Here is a 23,790-nt window from a genome sequence, read left to right on the forward strand (position 1 = left end):
TGCAGGCTGGTACTCAGCTCAGTGTATTTAAACTCCTTAGTGCTCAACAACACCCACCAGGAATAAATGATTCCTCTATTTACATTAGATGAGCCAGGAGACCCCTTCAGTTGAAACTGCAATTTTGTTTTTTGCAATCGTTGCAGAAATAAACAAATTTAACCTTGTAGTTCTTGATATGTGACATTTTGGCTGAACAGGAATTCCAAATTTGGTACCTGTGTGGTTATGGGCTGTATGGTTACTATCAAGAGAAAGCTTGGTATTTATCTTGGATAAAATGAAATGGAAGTTCTGTACTTTGTTCTTACTGAACATAAGAAATTTCCTTTCAGATTCCTACCTGCAGAGCACAGCTTACTGTTAAACATACATTTCTGGGTGAAAACAAACTAACAAATGGTATTCTTTGCTATTGTTCTTGTTCTCCTAGATTACGGTTTGAACAGACTAGTCTTTGTTTTCACAGATGCTTGGCTTGAAGTTGTTTGTTTAGTGTTTTGGCACGGGAGAGAAAAACTTTTTTGGCAATATTGTGCATTCTCTATTGCTGTGTACTTGCTAAATATTTTATTTTAAAATACTGTCATGATAAAAATCTGTTCTCTACAATAGAAAATACTGACATTTTCAAACAACACAGATTTTGGACAAATACTTAGCAGAATGTGAAATTGCTAAGACAGAAATTCTATAAATTAATAGCTTATTAAACTAATATAGAAAGTTATTGCGATATGTTGTACTAGTATCACTAACCATTCCAGTTCTTTATGTGAACACATAAATCAGTATATATTCTGGACATAATTCCATTCAGTGTTCCATTCACAATTTGGATAATAGTGTCTCTTGATGTTATGAACATTGGATGGGCAATAAGTACCCTGGAAAAATAATTGGCATAAAAATTATACAGATAAACTGGAAAAATATCTAAAATTAAAACTGGAACATAAAAACTATTTGAGTAGTTGATTTTGGGTTGGCAAAAGGAATTCAGAAATTGTAGAGGGAATTAGATGCCAAAAGCCAGACAGGCAAGTGGCATACACTTTGCAATAATTTCCATGTTAGTAAAACAGCATCATTTTACTTCCTATTTACCATTAGGTAGGTGTGCAAGTCTTATGCTTCCAGAGCACTGCTGCACAATCGTATGTATGCAAGCTGCCAGGAATTTGTGCTGCAGTTTCCTCCTTATGAGGGAGATTCACAAATCAAACTTTAATTTGTAAATGCCAGTGGCTCTTACAATGTTTACATTTTCTGTTAGCAATAGGAAAAGACAGCTGCCCTCAAGTAAGGCAGTCAAGGATATACTAGTAAGACTCCAAATGCTGGGGACATAAGAGACAATTGTCAGTAAACTAGAGAGTTGCCTAACTCTCTAAATACATGTTTAATTGTAAGGTTAAACCTTCTTTTCAAGCTCAGTCATCTTACTTGCAGATTATGGTAGTGATACATGAAGGAAGCAGTCTGTCCATAACACCTGTTCAGCTCAGCCCCTCTCAATTCCATTTCCAGAAGGTACTCTTTCAGCTCACATTATCCAGTGCTGCAATACCTTCAAAGGTATTACAACACACAAAACGGTGTGATGTAAGCAAATCTGCTTCATGATTGTGGCCAGAGATTAAGATGCAACATTACAATGGCACAGGATACTTCAAACAATTATAATTCCTTCCACTTTTCCTCCTTTGTCTCCCAGCATTCCCATGAGAAGGGAACAAGAATATTCTCTGGACATCTGCCAGGACACACTCTGTGGTGGCACTTCCAGTGTAGTTTTACTAGTACTAGCATTACTGTTATTGGACTGAAGAGAAAAGGTAATGCTGAGGAGATCCTTATTTGGAGCTGTTTCACTAATACTGTGTATCACAACATTTTTTCCTGCTTTGAATAGGCACACATCAAGAAGGCTGCCAACAAAAGCATTGTTTCTGACTTTCAGTGTTTCAACAAATACTGTTTTTGAAGTATGAAATGTGGCTCTGAGTTTTAAATACCTTATTTTCAGAGAATGGCAAAGGCAAGAGTGACTGAACTTGTGCACCCAGAGCGTGGGCACTTAAAATCATCACCAATGCCTTAGCTCTGGCCTCCACCCTTTTTAGCACTTAACCTGACATCCTGTGTTACTAAATGCTGAGCTTTGTTCTACACTGCCCTAGACAACGGCTAGGTTTGTTGTGTATTTAAGATTTTAATGGGATTTGTCCTGGCTAATCTAATACATTGTAACTGCAGTGTAAAACAGTCATTGCTCTTTATACAGGGAAAGTGTCCTTAGATCCATTTATTTACCTATTAATTTGCAAGTCTGGCTCTGACCAGGTTTCTCAGGCGTTTCTATCCTATCCCTTTATTTTCCAAGGTAGGAACTTGCACAAACCATCATCCCTTCAATTTCTCTGATTTTTAAACCTCTAATCTAGGAGACAACTGTGCATGCCCATTTTCATTCAAAACACACATGCAAAAAAAGGAAACCAAAACCCAAACCTACCTTTTGCAGTTTAGAAGTTTAAAAGATGCATATTCTAAACCCATGGAATTTTCCCCTAACTTCTCTAGTGTAAAAGTAGATTGTCAAAGTAGATTGCTTATCAAGTGCATCATCTCCCAGGACCACTGAATTTAATGGATTGCACAACACAGAGGTAATCATTACTTCCTTTAGACTTGAGCATGGCAAGTTCTGTGAATATCAACGAAGAAATCCTTCAGTGGACAAAGTTTAATTGAATATCAAGACTTTATATGTCAGACACACTGAAGCCTCTTTTTACTACTTCTGAATCTAGGATAGTATATTGTTACATGAGAGAAAATGCACAACATTTGTATTATAAACTTAGTAATATTTATTGCTTCAGCTTGGAATCACTAGAAGCAAAAGTGACTGCACTAAGGAAACATCTGTATTTCCTCAGCTATCTTAATCAGTGTAAATACAATGAATTAATGTGAGCTTGTTCAAATGAGGGTTTAGCTTACTGGAACGTCAAGCCATAGTGTGCATAAACAGGTCAGTAATCACTAAGCTATACAAAAATTGTAAGAGAAAAGACAAAATTGTTTAAACTGTTTGATACACAGCAATTACAGCAAAGTTGAAATACACCACAAAGCCTAGAGAGTGAGCTGAAGTGACTGTTGTACCACTGCAATGTGGTCAAAACAACCCAAGCAGTTCTTAATGCAGTGAAAGGCTTCTCTCCCTTTTTTCACCTGTATTCTGTCTTGATCTGATCCACCTTCACTTGGGGCAGGATAAAACTGGACTGAGTTCCTGGGAGCTAAAACTCTTCATGAAAAACAAAGCAGACAAACCAATTTTAACCAAATTTGGACATCAGTATTTCACCAAACTGACTTAGTGCTCATCTGGGCAATGCTTCAGCAGCTGATATATGTATGCTTTCACTCCTTGATACTTCCCTTAGAAAAATAAAACTGTCCCTTAGTAATGTTAAGTATACAACAACTAGAATAGCTTATCAACAGATGCAGGCAATTCTGTCATTGGAAACCTCTGAGACAAGAAGGGATGTTTGCCCAAATGATTTACCCTAAATGCAAATTTTTAAGTTACACAAAAAAAAGTACAGGATAAAAAGTGTATGAGAGTGTAGTCTGGGTTACAGAGGAGGTTTGATTCAACAAAAATGATCCCAATGACCTCTGACAGCTTTAAATCTCTGAGTTAAGAAGTGTGGTGTTCGGAATATTATTGAAAAAGCAAGGAACTCACATGCCGGTTTACTTCTATGCAGCTCAATAGAGTTATGCTGAACTACTTTGAAAGTACACCAGCATAAGAGACTTGAGTTTCCTGGAGTCTTGAATTCAATCCAAAACCCATAAGAAAAGAAAGCGCTCCCCACCTGTTTGCAAGAATGATTCAGAGAGAACAAATGAGCATACAAAGGAGTTCCAAAACTGCAGGATCCACACCATAAAAGCAAACTTACTTTTCCTGTTTCTCTTCTTGTTGGACAGAAACACAAAATGGAGATGAACAACCTCCTGGATTCTGCTTGTTTCAGAATGCTTAAGAGTTCACTGCCTGCTATGAAACATCAGTCAGATTTTTGTTTCTTTCTAAGGTTTGTGGTAGACCAATTTATATGTTCATTCTCATGAAGAGAGAAAAAATGCCTCCTCATTTCATGACAGTATTTGTCAAAAATGTTATTCCATTGATAAGGGTAATAATAAAAAACAGTCCTTTGTGTCAATATTAATCTGAGATAAATTTCTATAAGAAAGACAACTTCAATTTCAAAAACAGTCAGCCTTTCAAAGAAATATTTTTGCAACCATTTCCACAATCACGTAACTAGTTCTGCAATGGACAAGCTTTCTCCAGATCTCTTTAGCATCCACTGCATAGAGATTGTAAGATTGTCCAGATCTGCACCTGATGCATTCATTACTGCATATCTTATTTGATCTAATGCAGTGTTTTCTATCTATAGTGTTCAAAACACTTTTCAGAAACTTTAACAAGAGATAACTATGCTTTTTTGTCATACCAAAGAAATCATACCCCTTCTATTCTGTAAATTACATAAGCAGGCATAAGAACTAAACACACACAGAATAAGTCTTAAGATAACATGATGACGGACAAAAGTATCAGGAAGATAAGATTTGACAAAAAAATCCTCACATTCCATCTTGCCACAGTAGCCATTGTATCAAGAGGCAGATGAGACACAGAATCAATTCAAGGGTTTGAAAACTTAGAGAAGCAAACAAAAAGGCAAATCTGTCCCCTAGAAATGAAGTATGAATACTGTCTGAATAAAATTTTATTCAATGAAAACCAAGTGAATTTCACACTGTCCATGTAATCTAGAAATATAACTATTTTGATGTCTAGGGTGACTATAAACAGTGGTTTTACTTTCCTAATTAGTAGCTGACCAAAACCTACTTCAGATCTGAAATTTACATGTAATTCTCTCTGTTCAGTTTATTAATACCAATAATTCAGACTCTACCTTCATTCCTCAGAAATATTGTTAGCACTTGAAGGAGTTGAAGACTTAGAAGATGTACTCTCAAAATTAGATAATGGTTACAACAATCACTGCCAGCTTACAACATCATACTACTGCTGCTAACTGTTTGACAGTCAAGTTGCTCTGGATAAGATTTGCCTGATGATGACAATAGAAAAGAGCAGAATAACCTTCTCCTCATCCATAACTCTTCAGTCATTTCAGGTCAAGGTAAGAAACTTCAGTCAATACAGTCCTCATGTACAAAATATGAACATGCAACACCAGTTTTCAGCCATTTGCAGCAACAAATTCAGGACCAAAGCAGATAAGGATTTTCATAGTTTTCACATCAATAAAGCCAAAAATTGACTATAAAAGAGGTCAACAGAAATTCATCCACTGACGTATTGAATGTTTAATACAGTACAAGTCTAGCTGCTCAAGTTTGACAGCATTCTTGTTTTTTATCGTACTTTGGTATTACAAAATGATAAGAAGGCTGACAGCTCAGCTTAGCAAACCATGCAAGATCCATTAGTCACCTCCATGATGCATATTTAGAGAATATATCTAAAATCCACGGTCTATGATAGCTTACAATAGCCCAGAGAAATGAGAATTTCTCATGACTAGTTCTCCTCTGCCTACTCAAAGAGGAAGGATTACTTACATGAGCAGAGTTCAGGCTATCTGAAGTTGTAATGTGCCATCTTTGTACGTATGCAGTATTACACAATAACTGTGTGATTGGATCCTGCTGCTCTCCACTGGACTGCATGCACATCAGGCACCTGCTGTAGGGAGGTTGAACCCAGATTAAAGGTTGAATGAGAGCATGTCGTGAGCATGATGTTTGTCCATAGTCCTTTCTCTCTCATTGCCTGAATATTTGGCTGCTATGGAGCAAAAATGGTACATAGATATCACCATGTTGAAATGGATTCAAATTCTTCCTTGTTTTTTGATGTTGTGTATATCTATTTAAACTGGAATTTTCACACTCAGTGTTTGGGTGTGGGTTTTTTTTCTAGATACTGTGCTGGACACTTCAGCATCTCATCTGTGGAACTGTGGGATCTTCACAGTTCTGACTGAAGACTACACTCTAAACATGCACACTACCAAAGTAATGTCCAGTACTTAAAAATCCTAGGAGAGTTAGACTGTTTACTTCCCCAAAAACCTATGCCTCCTCTAGCAATATGTAAAACAAAGATAATATACCCCTACTACTTAAAAATGTATTTTCAAAAGCAATATACTACTAATTATGAACTTCTCAGGTACTCCAGTAATAGACACCACAGAAAAAATAACTAAGGAAATTGATTAGTCTATATTCATAGTGAGGGTATTGAAAGACACAGTAACAAACATAGGTAAAAATAATGGAACAAAAGACCGAAGAGCTACTCATTAACTAAGCTCTGTCTTAAAAAAAGCAAGAACCCTCTAAGAAACATAGTATTTCACCCATGTAATTTTAAACTACCTCATGGAACTGCATATATGGTCTTAACACCCATACCTCTTGGTGCTTTGACCTTGCAAACTTACAAGCATTTTGTAATAAAATTTACTAAAATAAAAATCAAACAATGGATAAAAGGAATGAACACAATAAAGCCTTATACCAATAACCACAGGAATGTGCATCAGAGTTGTCTTCAAAGTGCTTATGGTCCTGATTCCTTCTATTGCAATAACGTCTTGAAGAACAGATAGCACTCCTTTGACAGTTACAAAGTACCTCCCTGTATTTTGTTCAACATCCTCCATCAGTTTAAATTTTTTCTGCTGTACCAGTATCCAAGTTTGTAAACCGAAATGATAAATATAGAAAAGGAACTTTTAAAAGTTATTTCACAATAGAGGTTGAATGCATATACAGAGATACTTACATGTAATATGTTGTCCCTTTAAGGAGGATGACATAACAGAAACTTTAATGAAGAAGGAATGGCAACATTTGAACTGAAATACTAAACAGGTGTCGGCTAAGTTTAATACCACAGGCACAAATTATATTAATATCTCCAAGTCTTGAATCACTTATGGACTAAAAAGATTCTGTTTGTCCTTGTTTGTATGCATTTTATCATATCTTCCATGCACTTTTTTTGGGCAAAGAACGTCTACTACAGATTTAAGCTAAGGGTCCAGTGAAGGAAGAGCTGTACAGCATCCACTAATAATAGAACTTCTGACAAAACTTGGTAGTGGTAATAGTGTATATATATATCCACCTACACACAGTCTGTAGTTTATGCTATTACAAGCTAACAAAGTGTCATTCAGCAGAATTATGTCCACTAGAGTATACTAACACATAGATTTTTGAGGTTGTATATCATTAGTAGATTCCTTTGAGGGCTTATATGTACTGCTCTGTTTAGCACTGCATTTCATCCACTTTTTTGCTAATTGTACCAACTATTTTTCTGAGCGTGCAAACACCAATTGCTTCTAAAGACTGTTTTTATATTTTGGGCACTATGGCACTACATAACAGTGTGGCATTACACAGTGCTGCTATGACCCTGTGGCATTGTATAGCCCTAGGCAGAGCTGAAATCCCAAACAAAATGCTGCAGTGTCAGTGCATCAGAGAAAGGCAAATTCTCTTACCTGCAGCTTTGTATCAATGTAGTGAGTCTATTTCCTATTATAGATTTACCTTTGCTAGCAGAGGGATCTCTGCAACATGCACCACTGCACAATGTAAATACGCCCTCAAGTATGTGTATGTGTGTACATACATTTTTTAGTCTATAATACCAATTGCAAATATCAGCATGCACGATTGTGGTGTCTGTGTTTACAAACTGTAAAGAAGCTTAAGTGTTTATCCCCTTTATACACAGAGATATCCTGGACATGCTCAGACAACATGGAAACCTTACTCTGGCCCCTGTGTTCATACTTCTCATGGTACAGGATGCACAAAGGTTTTTTTCTTTACTAACTGCATAATATCTTTACTAACTTTTCATAGGTTTGATGTCTTAATACAGTATTCTAACATGTACTCTGATTAATTTGGTTCCCAAAGGATAACCGTAAAATAAAATGAGAGGTATTTAGCTCTAGTATCTTTTACTTCCTACTCATATTAGTGCTAGCTAGCTTCTCATGTTGTAGCTGCCCAGTCTCCAGTGCCTGATTTAAAATGTTATGCTTTGCTTTGGTTTTCCTAAATGACACTTCAACCTTTGAAATGAACAGATAATAGAAATAAAATCAGAAATAGAACCTAATTGTGTTACATACCACTTGTTCTACAGTGAAACATAGAGACTGCAGTGGAGTTCAAGGCATTATGTATGGGTCCTCTGTAATGTATACACTAAAAGATTGCATGAGAACTACTCATGTAAATGAAATGACTTTGAATTCAGTTATTAATGTGATTGGATTTTCAGTCAATGAGTTTTACCTAACCATTTTGAAGTAAAGGAATGGGTCAATGGCCCTATATCTGACTAAAATTTAGAAAAGAACATAAAAGGAATTGTATCCCCATTTTAGTCTTTAACTGTAACTTTACATAGACTATTTCCTATCATGCTATGAAATACCTACTGCAAGTGGTTGAAATGTAGTTCATCTTCACATAATTAAAAGAACACCTATAACGTTAATGAACAATTTTAAGTAGAAACTGATCAGTTGCCTCCCATTCCAAAACAACTTTCAGATAAAAATTGTGAGTTTGAATTTATCCAGATCAAAATCTAGGGACAATCAGAATGGTACCTCAGTTGAATGCAATGCAAAATATCCCAGCATTATTCTGGAGCTTAAACATGCCTTCAGAAGTAGACCAATGACCAGAGAAAAGCCCAGCATGCAGTTCCTTGTTAACTTGCATTTTAGCCTTGGCACAGAGTAATTCCTATTTTCATCCTTCCCTTGAAAATAATAGTCCCTGCTCCAAGAGGGCACTAGGTGGACTAGACACCTTTTGCATAGCTCTGAGTGCATCATTCTACCTTTTTTAACGACAGAAGGAGACACCATTTTCAACCTGAAAGTTAACTGTATTTGCTATGACATTTTATTGGCATCCTACAGTGTGAATGTATGAAAATAAGATATCATAGTCTCATTTTTCTTATGCAGGATGAGATTCAAAAATCATGGCAAATAATATCATGACCATGTACCATTCGATCATGTAGGATTAAAAGAGTTGTTCTGAAAAGGCTAACAACCCTTCTACTGAAATTTAATATTTCAAATGCAGAGATTAGGAATATGATCCCATTACAAATAAGAGAAGATACGAAAAGAAGTGTCAGGGTTTTCACGTCAAATGCAATTTCAAAATATGCTATCTTTTCTCTTAAAAAAATGAAAAAAATGAAAAATATGTACATCAATAAATTTTTCTAATCTGTTAATACTTCTGTTTATGCAGTCAGTTGTACAGATTTGATCATAAACTGTTGCAAAAATTGGACATGTTACTCCACACCAATCTTAAAAAAGTACTCTCCCATATGACCTATGTATGTCTATTGAGTGAATGGAAGTGAAATAAATTTTTATCTTTGAATAAATAGTCATATTACTAAATTAATTTATCATGAACATTTGAAGATTATTTTTGTAAAACTAGAATATTTTGGCACATTTTATAATATTTTCTTAGAAGAAATAACACAAGATAAGGAAGTAATCTTAAGTTCTGGCAAGAGAGTTAATCAATTAATTAACCACTTAGGAGTGAAAGAATAACATGATTCATGACATATATGAAATTTCAGAAGTAAAATATATAGATATAGGGAACTCCTTTTGCTGATGTCTTAAACCTCAGTTAAACACGTTAAATTTAATTGTAAACCAGTGTCAACCTAATATGTGATGACCAGACTGGGATCTGTCACAGATCACACTACTTCCCTGAACATGCAGGAAATGGATAAGAAACCACAGCATAGCAGCTGTTGATATGAATTGATTTTTCAGTGCTAAGCAATGTAATGATTCATAAAGCATATTATTCTTCTCACCAACATAATCTCTTAATAAGCTTATGTGTGTTACCCACCTGAGCTTACCATACTATTTTATAATTCCTTTAATTATGCACCACTTTTATCTGCTTAAATTTTTTATTTTTTCTAGATCTTCCTCCTGGAACTTTGTTAATAACCATTAAAGACAATGATATTTCCTTAAGTTTTCAGTGCATGTATTTCCATATATACCAGTATCTTGTAAACATCTTCTTTTCCTTGATAAATAATGTTAGGGTATATTCTACAGACTTATATGTCAATGAAGTTACCAGAGGTATAACTCATGACTGAAACTGAATAATTCTTTTCCTCAAAGTTACAATTTCATTTTGTCATGTCACCTTTATTTAAATATTAATAACCACTTGTTGTCTTAAAATATTCAGGAAACCCAGCATATTTTCTTGCTTCTGTTTGCTGCTTGGAGAAAAATTGTGCCTTTTATTTCTCTCTTAATGTTGAAGTTATTTCCTCTAATCTAGCTGTTCCAACAGAGGCTACACACAGGAACAGGTTGCCCAGAGAAGCTATGGATGCTCCATCCCTAGAAGTGTTCAAGACCAGGCTGGATGGGGCTGTTTTGAGCAGCCTTTACCAGTGGAACTTGTCCCTGCTAATGGCAGGGAGATTGGAACTAGATGATCTTTAAGATCCCTTCAACCCAAACCATTCTATGACTCCATGATGCAGTCATTCCATGATTATTTTTCAGAAAAAAAAAAGAATAGAAAATCATATTTTTGAGAATTTTAAATGGTCATTTAGACTATTCCTTTGCCCCAGGGCACTATCAACAGCACTTAGTACGTGTTTATAGACCACTCGTGATGGAGATTTGTCAGTCTTCTTAGGCAACCTATACTTTACCATGGATGCAAACAGAAATTTTCTCTCCAATGTCTAAACTTCCTTCCTATATTTTAAAAATAGTTATATCTCCAAAGGATACGGAGACAATCTCAGTAACTTCTTCCTTGCCAGAACTATTTGAAGCCATGTAGGATTATGGGATCTGTTCTCCTAGTGAGAGTGTTTCTCTGCACTCCATGTAAAACATTATAGGAAGTTAATTCATCAGAGTCATTTAGCTTTAAGTAACTATTTTAACACACTCAGAAAGCATTGTGCACTCTCATTTTTTCCTAAGATAAGGAGTGTTCTTGCAAATCAGCTTTTTTGTGTCTCCAAGGTAAACAATCACCAAGAAATTCCGTGTGTGGGTTTTTTGGTTTGGTTTTTTTTTTTTTTGGGGTAGAATTAATCTAATTTTTAGTGGTGAAATAGTGTTTACTCAGAAGGGAAACAGGTGAAATAGCATGGAAATTGCCCATGTAAGACTTCCCAATGCTGCAGGATTTTCATTGTGTAAATCTCTGTTGTGCCTGGACAGTGGGATAAATGCTACCCTTAAAAGGCATTTGATTTCTCCATTTTCACAAGCAAAGTAGCTATACAGGCAGGTGCAAACTCATTAAAAATTTATACCAGGTGGAACTTCTTTGGGTTTTTTTGAGAAGTTAATTGCCATCATTTACCACAAGAAGAAAAATTAGGGGGGGGGGGGCGGGGGAAGAAAGAAAAAGTATTTAAGAAGTCACTTAATATCCAAGAAGTCACTTAGGAATCCCTTAGATTTTGTTTATCCTATAATATACAAAAATTTGGGAAGACTAGGCCCAAACAAAAATTCTTCCTGCTCACTTCTTGATATTGTGTCCAAAAGACCTGTAGAAAGAAGACTCCTCCTAGAGTGTAAATACCTGAGGGAAAGTCAGAGCATCCTCTATTTACCTGCAAGAGAAAACTCAAATGTCTGAAGCCCCACCTCTTAAAAGCCTTGTGAAACAATCTGGGAACCGAGCCAAAACCTACTCTTTCAGTATATAAGGCTCGGGAACAGACAGGTATTTCCTCAGAGACAGGTTGTTCGGTAGTTTTTACCGGACTTCCAGAAGATGGGCACAGGTGGTGGGATGCGAATACCACTATGGATACCAATACTAGCATTTGTCTTTATACAGACTAAAGGTAGGAAGATTCGTTTGCTTGGTATTTTTACTGTTTTAAAGAATTTAGATCTTGCTTTGGAGTTTGAAACATTTTTTCCTGGCTTTGTGAGGTTAATGAACCTGTTACATTTATGTAAGGTTTCCTTTTCTGTTTCAAATACTTTCCTTTGTAAGAAGAGGAAATTAACTCTTTTTCAACTGTCATCCTTTTTTCTCCAGTTGAAATCTGAAACAACTCCACTGCATTCAGTGGAACTTCCTCAGAGCTTATTTTTCTGCAGAAATGCCTCAAGATTTGCATTTAGCTTTTGATATCCATTTCAAGGTGGTACAGCATTTCTAAATGCACAAACCAAAAGGTGCAAAAGTACATCTAGAAAGGAACAAGTCAGTGAATGAGGTTGTATGGATGCATTATTAAAGATTTTGTTTATCAGCTGATGACACAGTATTGAAAGAAAGGAGGGCTTTGCTTGAAAATAATTGGACGACAGGTTTTTTAAATTCTTTTACTCTAGACCATGAGGTTGCATAAAAGCTTAGCACACAGGGTTGGTTTGCAATGGGCTGAAAGCAAATGGAACAACTTTAAATACTCTAAGAGGGCATCACAGATGGAGATAGAAATGTCTTTTTACATTTTTTCTTATTCTTTTTTCAGCAGATAATTTCCCTTAATATTTAAGATAACAACAAAATGTTAGTTTTCTATTTTGATCTCAGGTGCAGATCCTATTATATGATTTTATATGTTTCCTGCTCCTAGGTAATTCCATACTAACTCCTGCTAAAAAGTGGTAGTGTGATGGGATAGCCCATCAAAAACTAGCTGTAACATTCCCACACCATGCAATGGGAGCAGGGATCTGCAATGCATATGGCATGAGATGGAGTGCAGCCATACAGGGCATGGAGAGAGAAGCAAAAAGCTCTCAGAGGCTGGGCTGAGGAGGAACCCAGAAGCACTGAATGATTCCTGCCTTAAAAACGGGCACAGCATGTCCTTTCCATACCAGCTGCACACCTCCAGATAGTGCTAAAAAGGGACTTGAAGAGCTCCCTTCAACTCTGGTTTCAGCTTTAGCACCTCTAGTGGTGCTACCCATAGGTTGCCCTTGCAGCGTGCTGCAGGGGTTGAGCCTGGGTTTTTGGTTTCCCTTGGCCAGCACAGTCTCCACTGCAACCTGCCTTCTGATGAACTCTCACTGAGTGGTGTATTGAAAGCCCCTTTGTCCCTGCAGATAATATATATATGCCTATTGTGATGCTGCAGTGGAATGGAATGAATAATGGTTTCTTTGCTGGAACAAAAAGTTTTGCTTTGAGGCAAAATTAACAGGCACAAATGTATCTATGGGAAAGACCTATTTCTTTCTGTGTGTCTTTTGCGTTTATTTTCCTTCTGCTGCTTTTAAGAAAGAGTGCTTGTAATTGTAAAATATGGAGAAACTTTGGCTTGCAGTAACAGAGGGAACAGATCAGTCCTCTAACTGTAAAACTAATTCCCTCTGTACAAAAATGACCTATTTTAAAGCTCTCTGACTAGAAAAAAAAACGGTTTTACTGATGCTTAAAGCACAGAGTGACCACAGAACCAAAGAAAATGAAGTCCTTTCTCTGAAAAGCTTATAAGAAAATCTAGGGGTACATTGACAACAACAGAATAAGGATCTGCTCAAATTAACATAGGCATGTTTTTGATGTCTTTCCTGTAGGAATCTGTTAGATACAAAAGGAAAGCAAAAAAGAAAAAGCTGAAGGAGCAGTGTTTGGCCATCATGGTTGCATGTAGCACAGGTCCTGATTCAAATTTGCCCTGTACATGAGCATATCTTTGCTGATTTTCTTATATACTGACTGTTGCATGTTTAAACAGATGTAATAGAGAAATTATGAGGGAACTCAAGAAAATTAGCCATTAACATTTCTTTTTCTACTATTCTTATTGAAGTTCAAGTCCAGGATGGTGAACAACAAACAAAGTATGTTTCTCCATCTATCCTGCAGCAACAAAAACATACTTTTATGCTGATCTATTTCTATATTTTGTTCCAAATAAAGTCAATAAATAATAAGACTACTAGAATGTTTTTACTCCTAGCTAGAATATACCACACGTATCAAAAATAAGTCCTCTGTACAATATATCCAATTCTCGGCTAATCTCTGACTGCTCTAAACTTGAGAACTTCCTCTGAGATCTCATCCAGTGGATCTGCTCTACTGATATGATACAGTTATCTAATCTTTCACGTCAGGAAAGGTACATACCTTCTATCTAAAAGTGTATTTTCAGAAGAGGTGTGTGTTTACATACATATCACCAGGGTACTTGATAGTAGGTAATAAAGGACACATTTATTTTTTTTTACACTGTGTCTAGATGACTGTCACTCATGAGAGAATAAGAAAACTGTAACTACCTTAAATATTGCAATAATTAAGCACTACAAGTCTGTGCAGGACATATAACTGTACAGAGCAAAATAAGGGTGGAAGGATACAATGCTGCCTGGCATATTAGTAATGGCAGGTTGAAATAATAATTGATCAGTAAGTCTGTCCTGCAAGAAGTGTACCTCAAAGTATCTAAAAATAGCTGTTGGAATCATTTTTACAACAGTGTGCTCTGAGCATCATATTGCTTTTGGGTTCAGAATAAGGGCCAGCATCCGATGGGAGTCTTGAACAAACAGTGAAAGAAAGTACTACAACCAAAGAGCATAGTCCATGGGCTTTAGCTGTTAGTGAAGTTTATAGAAAGACAGAACACAGAGCATTGTGTAAAAACCAGCAATAAAACCTTGTGGAAACTTCCCCCTATAATGTAAGTAGTAGTAGTAGGAAATACTAATCATGAAAAAGACTAGGATACCTCTATTCATTTTGTAAGACTTCTGATAAAACTTGATCATTTTTTCTCCTTTCAATTTTCCACCAGCTTTCAAATCCCAAGAAGTGACAATCATTCCACCTTTTCAAAACACACTGAAAATAAAAGGTAAGTTAAAATTATGTCATGGTGCAGATATCTGTGTTCTTGTTGATCACACAAGTACTAGTATGGAGCTACTGAAGAGGTCAGTAGATTGTGAAAGGTCCTTTAGCACCACAAACAAAAAAATTAACAGGAAAATAGTCAGTTCATCAGGTAACATGGATAATCCGTAAATCCAGTGCTTCACCTGCATTGAGTTTTTGTGATGTAGTTGTAAAGAAAAAAAGTAAACAATTTATTTGTAGATGCATATATTTAGATCTGTAATAATAATGGGAAAAATCATGCAAAATATTTCCAGTAATGAGAGGAAAATATCAATATGCTGAAAACACTGTGGAGCTATCCTATCTAGGATATAGGGTACCATTCAAGCAGGTTGAGTGTAAATGTGGACGAAATGCAGAAAGCAACTATGAAGATAATCAGGGAGATAGGAGAGCCTGCTTGTAAGGAAATGAAGAATGAAATGAAATAAGATATTTCTATAATTGGCGGAGGGAATAGCAGGGAGGTGGAATCCCTTCAAGGTGAAGTGTAATTGTGACACAAGAGCAACCAGGCATACACCAGACAGGAATATGGTTTGGGTGATGTTGACAAAAGTCTTCCAGCCATTCGCAGGTTGTGGGTATGAGTGGCCTTCCCTAATAGGAGTATCAACGAGTTTTAAACTAACTTTAAACTGGTTTTATGGTCAAACTTTAGAAATTCATACATTTAGGGAAGGATTTGAAGATATGGATGCTGACAGAACCAGAGCATTGGATCTAGTGACCCAGGAGGTCTCTTTTCCTATGCAAAACAGATTAAACACAAAAAGTAACTGAATTATAAATAAATTATGATGAACAAATAGCTTGAGAAGGAGGAAAACAGAAGATGGGCTTTTTGGACAGAGGCTACTGAAAGAACTGGAAGGGAAAAATCATCTAAAGGGAGGGTTTTACAGCAAATTAAAGAAAGTTCATCCTGCTTGTTTTGAATCCACAGCTGGCAACCCCTTTCACAATGGCCGTGTGTGTAGCACATGGGGTAACTTCCACTTCAAGACCTTTGATGGGGACATCTTTTACTTTCCTGGAACCTGCAATTACATCTTTGCATCCAACTGCAAGTCTTCCTATGAGGACTTCAACATCCAGATTCGGCGTACAATGGTGGAAAATGCTACCATGATCACTCATGTCATCATGAAGCTGGAAGGAGCAGTGATCGAACTGACCCGCAGCTCTGTCCGGCTAGACAACAAATTGTATGTTTATAACTTGCCACTGTAAACACTGCTGTTGCTCCCAGTGGGCTGTCTGAGCAACCATCCCTTTCCTTCATCCAATCCCACACTTATCCCAAGCAGCTGGAGAGCTCAGGTCCTTCCTGAAATATTAACAAAAATGAGGGCTTACAGTGAGCTAAGTGCCACTTCTGCACATTATCCCTGTGTTCACTTTATTCGGATGAGCAATATCCCACATGCTACCCCACTGCTACAGTTGTGTGTGTGTGTATATATGCAATTGAGTCTATAAGCTAGATTCAGTCAGTGTTAGGGTTTACAATCAAGTTTCTACTTTTCATTAATTTTACTAGAACAGAATCCTTGACAGGCATTTTTTACAGTTCTTGTCCTTGCACCAAACTGTGCAGTAAAGTAGTGACCTGCAGCTTATATCTGAGTTAATTTTAAATTATCTATGCTGGAAACTTGTTATCTATGTAGCAATTGCAACATTGACTTTGACATAGGGTGTGAAGCCTGTCCAAAAGGCCAGGTAAATATTTGGGCAGCTATCCCACAGTGAGTTGTCTATTTTAGCAGCTATGTACAGTGAGCTAGTGTGAGGGTTATCTTGGGTACGGGTTTCTGAATGTCAGTCATGTCACAGAAAGCCTGGAGTCTACCCCTTTATTATCAAATGCCTGAAGGCCTGAAGTACACTGCCTGCAAGACAGAGCCTCCCAGCACTTCTTTGAACAATGCAACCAAAAACATATGCAAATATTTTACCTAGAAAAGCACCCTTGAGAGAAAGCCAAAAGGAACAACAGGGAAAGCAAGGCCAATCCCATTGCACAATAAGAAGCAATTGCATGGGAAATGGACAAGATATTACAAACCTGTGTTGTCTGTATTTAGCTACTGCTCTAATTTCCTCACTGATGCATGTTGAAAATTCTCAAAGACAATGAGAAAGAATGTGGATATTCAATGAATACTCTGTCCCTCCCCCTGCTGACTTACAGTGATCTTTCCTCAGGGTTCAGATGCCGTACAGCCACATGGGAGTCTTGATAGAGAGAAGTAACAACTACTTGAAAGTTTCTGCCAAGTTAGGACTGACCTTCCTATGGAACGAACAGGATGCCCTCCTGGTAAGAAAACATTCAAAACACAACAAAAAGTCCACTTTTTGCAAATAGTCTGTTTACATCTTTGTAGTATTAATCAGCCAGGCAGACATTAGTTGCTTTTGGATTTGTGTCTGTTTTTAGTGTATTGCTCTGTCTTTCGGTCTTCTCCCAGTTTCCCTTTTTTGCCCCACCAGTCTCAGTTCAGAGTCAATAGACACCTAGTTATAATATTCTCACTTCACAATGAAGTATTCCCCAGATTACAGATCTGGCAATGCACTGATGTTCAAAACCCAGGGCAAGAATAAGAGTAAGTTTTTCCTGGTCATCATTGACCTTTCCAGTGGTGCCTCCCTTGTTATCACACAACACAGTCTGCACAGCAAACATATGTCAAATTTTGAGTACACAAGCAATATTGATGTAGGCTGTGCTGCCAACCTTCAAGACTGACATTTCTATGAACGTCTTTCCTTGTTTCTTTTAGGTGGAACTAGATAAGAAATATGCCAATCAAACTTGTGGACTTTGTGGGGACTTCAATGGAATTCCAGTTAATGATGAATTTATTTCAGGGAGTAAGTAATAAAAAGTATTATTATTTATTGATGCTTGTTTTTATTTTCACAATATACTGTAACATAGGCTGTGAGTCATATTAACTGCAAAGGTAGTGACACTTTTTCATTTATTTCTGTGGTATCAGTTATGCATACACTCAGGGCTTTGAGATGTATTAGACTGCTTCCATCACTGATAGGTGTTTTGAGATCTGCCACATAAAACTTCATACTTGTTTTCAGTAGTTAATGTTGAGTTCCTTGTTTGTCGTCTTTTACCTTTCTTATTAGAGGGATATTATTTGCTAATCAAGGTTCATGTCATAGCAAGTAATGTCACAAAAGAAAATATCTCCATGCAGAAAACAGTAAACATTCTAGTGTTTGAAATGTTTTTTACAGAGACAAAACTGACTCCCATACAGTTTGGTAATAGGCAGAAGATGGATGGACCCACAGAGCAGTGTGATGATCCTATTCCTCCTATTGTTCAAATGAACTGCTCGGCAGAATTTGTAAGGACCTCTCTCTCAGAATTTGTTTTCTTGGTGTGAAAGATATTCTCCTTATCTTTGGAGAAAAATTTTTAAAAGGGAAAAAAATGTAGCATGAATATGACTCAACTGTAAGTCTGGAAAGAAAAGTTTTCTATATTTAACATATTATGCTTTGCTAAACTGAATGCTAAAAAGTTATATTTCTTGTCTAAGAGAACACTGCATGTTTTCCTGAAAGAGAAAATCACTGAGGATGTCTTGATATAAAGAAATTGTATAATGCTTGGAAAGTCACCTGAGGTTAAAGTAACTCAAGATACAAAAGATACTAGAGTTATGTTCTTGCCCTATTGATATACTTGATATGGCTACTGTTGTACAGGTTTTGTGGACCAGATGGATCTCTGATTTATTCTGCTGCATGACTTAAATAATTAGGTTTGTTTTCTAAATATTTTGTTTACCTTCTCTGTTTTCCTTCCTAGACTTCAATCTGTGAGACAGTATTAACCAGTAAAGCATTTACAAGTTGCAACATACTTGTGAATGTCCAGGACTACATTGAAACTTGCATACAAGACCTATGCCACTGTGACAGCTCTATGGCTGACTTCTGCATGTGTAACACTTTTGCTGAATACTCCCGGCAGTGTGCTCATGCAGGTGGACATCCTCTGAACTGGAGAACATCAGAACTGTGTCGTAAGTATCTCAGAAAGGGACTTTCACCTGTGCTTACTAGCTGCATCTATTACAGTTCAAATATGTTCATTTTTCCTTAAGAAGACAGTTGTTTAAAGGTGCATACACTTATCATGAAATCAGCTTCTATGTTATCATACTAAAGACTTTAGGAATAAGGAAGTTTGGGGGGTTTTTAATGTGTATCAGAAAATCTAAAATGCATCAGAAAATCCTGATCCACTTGGATCAGGGTTCCCCATCATATCTTGACAGAAAACATCCTGAATTACAAACTGTTTCCTCAGCATTTCAAAGGAAAAGTTAGCTTTATAATACTCTTTCTACTTTTAGCCAAATCATGTCCATTCAACATGCAGTACCATGAGTGTGGCTCTCCCTGCTCTGACACGTGCAGCAACCCAGAACGATCTGCACTTTGTGAAGACCATTGTACAGATGGCTGCGTCTGTCCTCCAGGCAAGCGTATTTCCTGCCCTTTTTTCATAGCCAAGCACACTAGAATACTTATCTGTATACACCTAACAACTTTCAGACTTTGTATCATTCTCATCACATCATCAGCATCATTATCATCAGAAGAATAGCTACAATTCCTTCATGATACACATGCTCTGTTTCTATTCAGATTACTAAATGCCCTTTTAAACACCAAACATGCTGAAGACATGCATATAATGACTGAACTAAGAATAAGGTAATTTGTTCCTAGCAGCAACAGGAAGTCTTTATTCTCAGCATTCAGAATCAGTTTCCAGAAAGTATGAAATATTTAATCAGATTTTGCACACAATGATAACTTCCACTGTTAGCCAAGCTGCATCTGGTTCACCAAATTACCAGCTCCTTCTTGTCAAGTGCTATGTGTCTAAACAAGGAGCTAAGAGAGCAATATGCAGCATATAAAATGTTGTGCTTCAGAGAATTATGCATGAGACCTGAGTATCAGTACAAGGCAAATAATGCAAATGCGTCCTCTGTGTGCACGCTTCTGGGGCTGAGAATTTCTGTTGCTGTTGTGAGTGACATTATGGTAGGATCTTGACCTGTTGCAGCAGTTTTGCCCATTCTTATGATGCCTCACAGAATTCACCATCATTGGTTCTCTTAAACAATCCTGTGTCTCTGGGCACAAAAGTATTTACTATACAATTAAGTCCCTGAGCAGTCTTACAAATGGTTCATCTATTCCACCTCATTATCTAATTGTTTTAATTCTAATTCCATTCTAATGAAGGTGTTTCCCTAGAGGTCTCTTGATCACCCTGAGATTTTTAGATAGGTTTCAGTGGAATAGAGCCCTTCAATCTCTACATAGCTTGCATCCTATTATTTTAGAGTACCGTGTAATACAGAAGCAATAGGACATATTCTCAGGCATCTGCTAAACATGTGCTCAAAGGCAGGTTGTGCAGTGTACAGAATGAGTAACACTATTTTTTTCCCCTAGGAATGGTATTTGACGATGTTAATGGTGCTGGCTGCATTCCCCGTAGAGAATGTCACTGTACCTATGAAGGTGAAACTTATGCTCCTGGTGCCTCCTTCTCATCTAAATGCAGATCATGGTAACACACTTTCTCACACTTCTGTTCTTTTAGGTGCATTACCTGAATATTTTGAAGACAGGGTAAAAATGCTAATTTGCACTTAAAAAATAGGAACTGCTTTTCAATTGAGGTTTTCTGATTACACTGTTTTAGAGGATACTTTCATCTCTGTTGTCCCCTTACACTTGGAGGCTAAATTTGAGTTTTTTAATAGTTCCTTCAATGGAGGTGTTTAAAAATTTTAATTAGTATTTGCAGCACTACAGGGTAATACTAGGATGCTCATATAAATACTATAGGGGACATGATATTTAGGGGCATGTACCATTTAGACAGAGTGGAAGATCACATTTGAGAGGCATGTTTGGCAAATATTATCTGTATATTTTTTGAATATCACTATAACTACCAAAGTATTATTGCATAAGAGTATGCAAATACACCTATCTATCTATGAATACAAGAACCACAAGTGTGCATGTTATTTTCCATTAAATACTTAGCACGTTTTAAGCTTGAGCCATGCTAATGGAGATGAGGAGTGATACTTCATATGCAGCAGGATGTGTGACAGTTTACCAGCAGTGAATTCTGTCCAAAGACTGGAAATGAACAGCAATACAAATATAAAATTATCACTAATACAAATATGCCTGCCCCATAGTAAATGTTTTAAAGAAACACTGTTTGACAGTATGGTCAGTGTTTCAAGAGGAAAACTGAGGCATCATCTGCCCTTATTGTCTTCTATTTAATTTACATTTGCATTACCCGTGGTTACTGAATGCCTTCTTCATTTCAGTGCCTGTGTTGGAGGTGAATGGTCTTGTGTCACTCAGTCATGCCCTGGGACTTGCAGTATTGAAGGAGGCTCCCACATTTCAACATTTGATGAGAAGTATTACTCTTTCTTTGGAGACTGTAGCTATGTCTTAACCAAGGTAAAAATGATTCACCCTTGCTGAAGGAAAATGGTTTTGATTATATATAACATTGTTTGATGAAAGCAACTGGCAATCACACCAACTTTCTGAAAGTTAGAGGGTCAACAGGGAGCTTTAAATGGATTTCAGGTACCTATCTGTTAGGGCTCTACTAAATAGTATTGTAGTAGTTTTGTGTTCTTTGAACATTGTTTAAAAATTGCACTGAGTTTTTAGGTTAAAATTCATAACCCTAGGTATTTTTATGGTTTATTTGTACTGGATGGGTATTTTCATAAGGACTTCATGTTGAATTAAATCTATGATCGACAAGATCAATCTGAATATTACCAAGAAAGAGAATGACAAAAACTTAGAAAGAGCTAGAGTAATTTAGAAGTAGATTAGACTAAATTGATGAAACTTTTGAATGATATTCACAAGCACTGTTCTTGATCTGCAATCAAAGCATAGATCAGACTTACACTTTATACTCCTCTTTTTAGCACCAAGATTTAAAATTAGATTCTCAGGGTCTCTGAAAGTAGAGAAAATCACTAAATTTGTACTCAAAAGTTCAAAAGGCCACAAATTTATTACTGGATTTCCAGATGGCTGTAATTCTGCATCTCAGCTGTCCTCAATTTAGTCTTCATTATGCCAAAAAAGTGTTAAGACACATCCAGAATTACAGCTTTCTCTGTTTCCCTATTCTGTCTGAGCAATTAGTCACCCTCTGAAGGTGGCTCAAAGAACACAGTGCTATGAAAATCAGAACCAAGACAAAAACTGAATTTTTGCCTTTATTCAGTAACTTAGTGAATAAGGATTTTAGCTTAATTTTCTTCTGTTAGAGAATATTTAAATGTACTATTTCCTCCATGTTAAAAGAATGTTCAAATCACCAGCATCTTTGATAATCTATTCAGTGCAGAAGACTGGAAATAATGTCTTTCCTCTCTTTGGTAAACTTGTTAACCACTGGACAAGAAAGGCATGTTTCCTTCTTCTCTACCATATTAAACTAGTAATACATAAACATCAGGAGGTACTATCTAAGCATTAGGGAGTTTTACTGTTCAGCTTAATATGTCTAAATTGCCCTTGAACGTTGGGAACAATGGATAGCTTCCAGTGTGCAGGCTGTATGAATGCCAGCTGACTTGGTGGCTGTATACATACATGTAAAACCACATGAGCAAGAAGAAATGAAATGAACAATATTTTGAAAGGCTCACTTTAGTAAGAATTCCATTTGAGTGTGAATCTCTTTAAGATAACAATATTAATGTAACAAATCCTTTTATTAATATCTTGTATTTTCTTCTTCTAGCTCTGTGACAGCAATGAATTCACAGTTTTGGGAGATATCCACAAGTGTGGCCTGACTGACACTGAGACATGCCTCAAGGGTATAGCCATCAGCCTAAGTGGAGGACAAACTGTAAGTAGCAAATGCAGACAACCTAAGATGCTGCAGGAACGTTCTCAAAGCTTAACAGCCAAGCAGTTTTGCAAACAACACAACAGCACAGACAAGAAATCTGCTCTGAATTTTGTTTTATCTCATTTGAATGTGATTCAAAGTAAAATTAAGAATAAAGTAAAAACATTAGAATACGAGATCCTAGTAGTTTTCTCTTACTTAGATAACGTTGGGCTTCTGCTTTTTTTTGGACAGTCAATGGACTATAGTAATAAATATTAAAGAAATAATACAGGAATGGGAACATCACTGTAGTCTCCCTCCACTTCTTTTTTTGCCTCTATCTTGTACAGTATTAGAAACATTATGATTGTGTTTTATTTTTCCTAAATATGCTTTATAATCATTGTCTTTTCTTGTGGACAGAACATTGTGATCCAGCCTTCTGGTAGTGTATTTGTGAATATGATCTACACACAGCTGCCATTCTCAGCAGGTTGGTTGCTTTGGAAGACTTCTGTGATGTTTATTTATTTTTTTTTTACTTTAAAATGTTACTACATGAGCTAATCTAAAGCCAAATTCTACCTCTGACTACACTGCAGCAAACTTAAATTACTTCAGTAGACCATAGTCTCCCATTTTTAATGTAATAGGGTTTGCCTATTCAACACTTTTAGCAAAACTAAGGTCTAAATATCTAATGAAATGGAAATTCAATT

General features: G+C 36.5%; 1 protein-coding gene across 3 annotated transcripts in view; it reads left to right on the forward strand.

Moving 5' to 3' along the window:
* Positions 1–11,989: 11,989 nt before the first annotated feature.
* The window catches only part of MUC5AC (mucin 5AC, oligomeric mucus/gel-forming), a 46,877-nt gene continuing 35,076 nt past the window's right edge, over positions 11,990–23,790 (forward strand). For all 3 annotated transcript variants that reach the window (XM_071558768.1, XM_071558770.1, XM_071558771.1), the window contains exons 1-12: positions 11,990–12,079; positions 15,002–15,061; positions 16,052–16,313; positions 17,317–17,431; positions 17,898–17,988; positions 18,373–18,485; positions 18,953–19,169; positions 19,503–19,628; positions 20,620–20,737; positions 21,522–21,660; positions 22,976–23,086; positions 23,495–23,564. In XM_071558768.1, the coding sequence (XP_071414869.1) occupies positions 12,007–12,079; positions 15,002–15,061; positions 16,052–16,313; positions 17,317–17,431; positions 17,898–17,988; positions 18,373–18,485; positions 18,953–19,169; positions 19,503–19,628; positions 20,620–20,737; positions 21,522–21,660; positions 22,976–23,086; positions 23,495–23,564 (1,495 nt within the window). In that variant the 5' untranslated portion in view covers positions 11,990–12,006. The remainder of the gene's footprint in view (positions 12,080–15,001; positions 15,062–16,051; positions 16,314–17,316; positions 17,432–17,897; positions 17,989–18,372; positions 18,486–18,952; positions 19,170–19,502; positions 19,629–20,619; positions 20,738–21,521; positions 21,661–22,975; positions 23,087–23,494; positions 23,565–23,790) is intronic.

The sequence above is a fragment of the Pithys albifrons genome, chromosome 6 (assembly GCF_047495875.1).
Source record: "Pithys albifrons albifrons isolate INPA30051 chromosome 6, PitAlb_v1, whole genome shotgun sequence".
Lineage (NCBI taxonomy): Eukaryota > Metazoa > Chordata > Aves > Passeriformes > Thamnophilidae > Pithys > Pithys albifrons.